General features: G+C 39.5%; 1 protein-coding gene across 1 annotated transcript in view; it reads right to left on the reverse strand.

Moving 5' to 3' along the window:
* Nucleotides 1–6,552, reverse strand: part of LOC128984248 (uncharacterized) — a 188,647-nt gene extending 182,095 nt beyond the window's left edge. Inside the window, exons 1-3 of the mRNA XM_054403554.1 lie at nucleotides 6,324–6,552; nucleotides 5,830–5,912; nucleotides 170–339 (exon numbers count right to left, since the gene is read on the reverse strand). Of these exons, the coding sequence (XP_054259529.1) occupies nucleotides 170–339; nucleotides 5,830–5,912; nucleotides 6,324–6,552 (482 nt within the window). The remainder of the gene's footprint in view (nucleotides 1–169; nucleotides 340–5,829; nucleotides 5,913–6,323) is intronic.
* Between the last annotated feature and the right edge of the window lie 1,178 nt (nucleotides 6,553–7,730).

A 7,730-nucleotide genomic window follows, 5' to 3' on the forward strand; every position in this document is an offset into this window, starting at 1 on the left:
ACAAAATGAAACTCAGACAACTGAAAACTCAGACAAACAAACCTCGCCCTTCTAAAGAATTACACAACAATAAATACACATTGAAAAGGTACAAAACACTGATAATACATCCAAGTGCACACATTATTTATATTCTTTCTCCATCTAGTAATTATTATTCTCTTTCTACCTGTTTTTGTCATCCAGCTTGGTCAGGTGTTGGTTGTATATCCAGAGACAATTCTTGATGAGTGCTGCAGCCCCCAGAGTGCCTGTCAGCACCTGCAGGTCAGCATGGTCCAGCGCCTCTTGACTGAGAGTGTGGAGGTGCTCCAGAAGCTGGGCACCACACTCAGCCACCTGAGCAATACAAAGCAGGTCACCACACTCAGCCAACTGAGCAATACAAAGCAGGGCACCACACTCAGCCACATGAGCAATACAAAGCAGGGCACCACACTCAGCCCCCTGAGCAATACAAAGCAGGTCACCACACTCAGCCACATGAGCAATACAAAGCAGGGCACCACAGTCAGCCACATGAGCAATACAAAGTAGGGCACCACACTCAGCCACATGAGCAATACAAAGCAGGGCACCACACTCAGCCACCTGAGCAATACAAAGCAGGGCATTACACTCAGCCACCTGAGCAATACAAAGCAGGTCACCACACTCAGCCACCTGAGCAATACAAAGCAGGGCACCACACTCAGCCACCTGAGCAATACAAAGCAGGGCACCACACTCAGCCACCTGAGCAATACAAAGCAGGGCACCACACTCAGCCACCTGAGCAATACAAAGCAGGGCACCACACTCAACCACCTGAGCAATACAAAGCAGGGCACCACACTCAGCCACCTGAGCAATACAAAGCAGGGCACCACACTCAGCCACCTGAGCAATACAAAGCAGGGCACCACACTCAGCCACCTGAGCAATACAAAGCAGGGCACCACACTCAGCCACCTGAGCAATACAAAGCAGGTCACCACACTCAGCCACCTGAGCAATACAAAGCAGGGCACCACACTCAGCCACCTGAGCAATACAAAGCAGGGCACCACACTCAGCCACCTGAGCAATACAAAGCAGGGCACCACACTCAGCCACCTGAGCAATACAAAGCAGGTCACCACACTCAGCCACCTGAGCAATACAAAGCAGGGCACCACACTCAGCCACCTGAGCAATACAAAGCAGGTCACCACACTCAGCCACCTGAGCAATACAAAGCAGGGCACCACACTCAGCCACCTGAGCAATACAAAGCAGGGCACCACACTCAGCCACCTGAGCAATACAAAGCAGGGCACCACACTCAGCCACCTGAGCAATACAAAGCAGGGCACCACACTCTGCCACCTGAGCAATACAAAGCAGGGCACCACACTCAGCCACCTGAGCAATACAAAGCAGGTCACCATACTCAGCCATCTGAGCCATACATATACATACCTATACATATACATACATATACATATACACATACAGCTGGGCACCACACTCTGCTACTTGATGCATACATGTACGTTGAGTTGAGGATAGTCAAAAAGAGTACTTTGATATTAGAAGAACTTGTCTACAGAGGTGGAGAGACACTGGACATTAGTTCACAGACTTACAGGCGCACAATTGGCCTATATTGACGACAGTGAGAGCCATAACAATGTTTTTAACTTAGTTTTTTCAACTATTCAGAAAGTGTTCATCTGTTGCCGCTATGTGTGGGCCATCATCCCAGTTTCAAGTCATGTTCGCGTCCTCAAATATTGTCTAGCCATTAACACGTTCGCTGCGGGCCATCAAACAGCAGGCGTAGCCCCAGTGCGGCGCAGCCCGCAGCGTCGAACAAACCCGATTGCCGGGTGATTGGCTCTCATATTTCGGTATGACGAATAGCAAATAACGTGCGGTGATGTCCTGTTTTATAACAAGTCGACGTAGTTCGCTAAACACTCACATATAGCAGCACTGCTTGGAACGTAGCCGGTCCCATCGTATTAACAATTGGAGGGAGAAAGACGGGACAAAAAGTTGATTTTTAAGTTTGCCAGACGGGGATTTTATGGGGAAATTTTACTACCAACCTACAACACAACAAAAAGCAAGTCACCCACTACACGCTAACGTGGAAACATTCTGCAAAGCGTCGTAAACAAACGCACGTGGCGCGCTCGCCCACCCCCATCCCGCCCCCCCTACTGATAACGCGACAAAAATAGAAACCAAGGTCACCACGGTCATTCAACTGTGTCAACGCAGGTGGCTAGAAAGTATTAGTTCGAAATATCAAACGGCTGAGCCACAGGAAAATATTGAAGTTCAGGAGGACCCAAGTATCCATATGGATACCGCCGCCTCTACGTGATGGACTCCAGGTATCCATATGGATACCGCCGCACCCAATGTGTTAAAGCGCTGCCTATTATTGGAATATTTAAAATAAAAATTAGTCAGCCACCTGCAATTGATAAAAATTGAGTCTACTACCTGCGCCGGGACCGTCCGCGTTGTGTGATAGGCCTATCTAAATGTTTGTTTGGTGTTATTTATTTATTGAGTGCGTGTGACAGTAATGTCTTTTATGTGTTTGTACCCTGACGATGCCGTATTAACGGTGAAACATGTAGGTTTTTAACCTAACATCAAAACATTTGGATTACTTGACGAGGTAATTATACCACAATATTATAGTCATTCATAGTAATCCAGGGGCCATCAAGATGGAATTTAAAAATTAGTGCTGCAATTGAAATTGATGCAAGTTGTAAGGGGAGAGAGGTCTATAATAAGGTTATTTTTGTTCGCTTAGCATCAAGTGCGTAAGGTGTATGATAACAAAAAGTACTGAACAAAATGTAGAACGGACATTCTGTCCGGAGATGGTGCATTCAGTTTAAAAATAGCAGAACTAATATTCTTGACAAAAATAAGTGTGTAAGCACGTTCCTGTTACTGATGAACAAATCCATAAATCCCAAAGTACCCATGAACTTTTGAGAAAACTACAAGTCACACCCCCATAAACCATATACTGGGTGGCGCATAAAGAACGCATGGATTTGAGTTGAGTGGTGAGAGCAATAGGAGCGTGGTGGAGGGACTGGGCCTGGTTGTTTTGTAGGTTAGGGTGTCCAGTTTTGGTAGCAATGGTGCAGTGGTCCGTGGTACATCGGATTTTTGCGGTAGAACATTTATTCAAAAGTAATTAAATCTGTTAAAACTGTTCAACGGCTTTTCTGCACAAAGTTCAATGTTCCGCGAGTCCTGAAAAAAGTACGGTAAGGCCCACAAATAACGAAAGTTACACCAAACGTTAAGTTTCAAATCGTGCAGTGGTTTTTGATGCAATTCTTTTGGGTCTTCTGCTGCCAAATAGTGCCAGTTTTGCTTATTGACATAACTATCCAAATGAAACTGCGCTCCATCATTAACATCACACACAAAACGCCATCAGTGGCAAGAACATCAACCATTCTCTCAAAACAGTTTCCATTTTCGTAATCACGTTCATAAATCTTCTGTTCGATCATAATTTTGTAAGGATGAAATTTTAACTCGTCTTTCAGGTTGCCCTGCAACGAGCGTCAAGACAAGCACACAGTTGGAGCGCATCGCCTAGTGTAACAGACGCCCTTACTCTGTCGACATTTTGTGGATTTCGGGCCGTGCAAGGACAACCAAACCACTTCTGCTTCATAACTGATTCAGTTGTGCGAAAAGGAGCTATCCAACAAAGCATTGTGTTGCGATCGGGTTTTGTTTTGAACCATTGAACTATGCACGGAGAAGCCATTGAACAGTTATATCAGATTCATTATTTTTGAATAAATGTTCTACAGCAAAAACGCGATGCGCCAGGTCGATTGTGCCATTACTACTAAAACTGGACGCTCTAACCTACAAAACAACCAGGCCCAGTCCCTCCACGGACGCTTTTATTGCTCTTACCACTCAACTCAAATCCATGCGTTCTTTATGCGCCACCCAGTACTTAAAATGCTTGTCATGACGAGAAACCTTGCACAAAACTATCCATTATTTCATAAATTGCCCTTTAAGGTCGTAATTGAGTGAAAATTTAAAAACGTACGTTTTCATGTCCCTGGCCTTTTACTTCGTAGATACTGGATTTGTAGTTTATTATTATGTGTTTTAATATTTTTTGGGACGGGGGCAACATGTTACACACATTTATTTGGTTTTAAATAGGTTCTAGGTATTTTTTTCGTATTTTCAAAGTCTCGAAATTCACGACCATGACGTGTCCCTAGGGTACATTTTCCAACTTTCACACTGTTTTTAGACTAATTATTCATGCCGAAATATATAAAGCCATATTTTTATGTCATCAATGGTTATTAAACTTACAAAAAAGGAGCATATTATAATTTTATTGTCATTGCAAACTGACTACCATGACAAAATAAGTCTGTCCCTCGATTTGGCGTCACGACCATTTGGGAAAAATTTTCAACTTTGGAGCACGACAGTGGCAAGCCTGGCGTCGATGGAGTCAGTTGGTTTTAGAGACTAGTTCAGGGTGTACGTCAGGATTGTAGTGCCGGTCGTTTCGAGTTGAAAGGAGGAATTACAAGATTAATAAAGGAAAGATTGTGTTTTTTGTAATTTTGGTGTGTCCATGACCGTACGTAGTCATTCGATGAAGTAGACATGGTGTTAATTTTTGTTTATAAGATATTTCAATTGCTAGATTAACCTAGAAGTCCACTTTGTATCCTCGAACATGAGGTGCAGGGCTACCATCAGAACAGAGCCAAATAACACGTAATTTCACGACCAAAGATTCACGACCATCGCGGTTTTTTTCACGACCAATCCAGCCTTATGGATTATAGTGTGTTTGGTCGTGACAATAACTTTAATATAATTGTAAATTGAACAGTTTAGTTCAATTGAAACACATATTTTTATTATAACTAACAGTATAATTGAAGGATTGTTTAGAAAGATTTAGATTATTTCAGAAAATTCACGACCGTACCGCTTGTCCCTGACCATCACGTTTATGATTTCTATCATAAAAATTTCAAAAATTAAAATATCGTCATATTTCAATGTTTTATACACAAAAGAAGCAAACCTCTATACAAACATAACGATTTTTCGGGTCTCAGGTAAGTTTTTTCGTAGTTATACGAACTTAAAAAGATTTTATTGGCTTTTTTTTCAATTTTTTGAGTTTTTTTATTTTTTTCTAGAAAGACCAAATATACCAAAAGCTCAGTGACCTTTTTATTGTATAATGGTCATAAAAGTAAATTAGTTTGTAGCAAAACATAGTTATAAAAATAGTATTAACTATTTTTAATATTCATTTAAACGTCTGTTATGGTCGTGACAGGATTTTGTGTTTTTCCACTAAAAATGCTCTTTTAAAAAAAAAACTACCAAAGATATTGCGTTACCATGGACATTTTATGAAACTTCAAATGTTAATGAAATAAAAAAAATAATAAGAGTTTTGAAAAAAGGGGAAAAAAATTTACAAAGTGCTTTTCCTGAAAACGTACGTTTTTAAATTTTCACTCAATTCCTTTCTAAAGGGAACTTTCCATATACCTAATGTTAAAAAAACCTAAGCTGTACTTATATTCTTTCAATTTAACCTTATTAAAATCAGGAGTAATTATTTGTTTGTATTACTGTATTCTCTGTTTTGTTTATTTAAGCTTAACTTAACCAATAAATAGTTTTATTAATATACTTATGAAGTCAAACGGGGTCGAAGCCCGTGGGTAACAGTTAGTTATTGTAATGATAATTATGTTTTGTTCTCTCAGGGCTAGGTTATTATGTATTAGCTGATGCTCTAATACAGACCTGGGATACCATTGTTGACGGGGCAGAAGTCTTGGCTACTCCCCCACATCCTCCACCTCTCTCTCCCTCCACTTCAAGCTCTCCTGGAGACAATCAATAAAATTATAGTTCTGAAGGTTATCAAAAAGTTAAATGAATAACTAAGGAATAGTATATTGTGGGACTTCGCTCCACTCTTTTGTACAATATCGTTTAAACTTTTCAGGATCTGTAACCTTGAGTGCATTTACCACCAAGATATTGTTTGATTGGACAGTTTTTGTCATTAACATCCAAATAATTTTTGTTGTTGATTGTGCTGTAGTGCTGTATTTTGTTTATATAGCGCCTACATAAGAAAATAAATTTAATACATGAGGAAGTTTTTTTTAAGGAGTCGTCTTTAATAAAAACTGTTATCTGTCAAAGTTGGTGATCTTTCTATTGGCCTTTTTAAAAATCAGAATATGTGGGCCTATCCAATTTATGATTATGGCATGATGAGGTGTGTAAACCTTGTAATCCTGAGGGGCGATTGAAGGCTGCCAAGTACTCATCCTCCCACCACTTGACCATCTTGACTGCAGCAAAGGATGCATAGTGGGGAAAGTCAAGGACTCCACCCACCACTCCGATGCACAGGTTCTCCTGCAGGACACGTTGGTGCTGCTGGTAGTAGCCCGAGTCTCTTTGTAGCAGGATCCTCACCCGGTCCATCAGATTACCTTCTTCCATCACTTCCATGCTACAAATTTACATCAATTTCAACACCATTATTTATCTGATCTACTGGAAGATTGAATACAGTTGAGCCTCAATAATCCAACACTTCTTGGACCTGGAGGTTGTCGGATTACCAAAGGCAATACTACACATGTCAACCTATACCTTAAGAAAATATATAGCTTATGAAGCCTAATCATGTACTCCTCATAAGTGATCAGTTTGGGCAATATTTTGCAACAAACAGACATATTTTTATTGAATAAAATAAAATAAAAAACTATTTGATTTAGCATTAGCTGACTAACTCTCTCATACAATACAGCCCTATCTTATAACTCTGAATATAGTTAAGTGCATAATAAATGTATAGGTATTCTAAATTCAATCAATTGGATCTGCCTGTCTTATGTACTTACAATTAGTATTTAAACTAATTTCCACCACTCTATTTGTGAAAATGACTAATAAAGTTGGACTTATGTTAATATTTTTATAAATTTGAAAATCAGCTGTATTTTGATTGTATAATTTTGACAGTTGATTTATGTTTACTTTTTGTAAGTTTTCTAGAATAAAAATAATGATGAGATTGCTATATTTAAAAAAGAATTGATTTTTTCTGTAATTTAGTTCGAACTGTCTAATTTCCACAAAAGTTGAACCGTACAATGTTTATTGTTTCTAAGTTTGATTTGTTTCAGGAATTAATCTCTTTACAGGAATTGAGAACAATTCTAATTTTATTATAACCAGAAGAATTGTAAAACATGGCGACCGTGACAGGACCAGGAATTATAGAAATAAATCAACTTAAGAAACAGAGAACGGTAATTCGGATATCGTTTACAACTCTTTCGCAAAGTATCTTGGACAAATTGAATTCATGATTACCCTGAAATCAAAGCAAATATGAAACTATTAGAGAAAAAGAACGACCAACTTTTAACGAACTCAATGATAAGCTACTGGAAAAACTTCTCGATCAGACTGTCTGGAGGAGCAACTCACCGAAGAACTCAGCGGATCGGATGAGTATTTAAATAAGTTCTGTCTGATAAAAGCTAAATTTGACAGTTTGACTTTGAAATCTAATGAGGATGTAGCTTCAAGTTGTAGTAAATCATGTTCAAGTAAACCGAATACCTCAAAAGCTAGAATAAAACTTCCTTAAATCGAGTTTGTTAAATTTGATGGGA

Source organism: Macrosteles quadrilineatus, unplaced genomic scaffold (assembly GCF_028750875.1).
Source record: "Macrosteles quadrilineatus isolate MER2022 unplaced genomic scaffold, UCM_ALF_1.0 Scaffold_1__1_contigs__length_201487025, whole genome shotgun sequence".
NCBI classification, from domain to species: Eukaryota; Metazoa; Arthropoda; class Insecta; order Hemiptera; family Cicadellidae; genus Macrosteles; species Macrosteles quadrilineatus.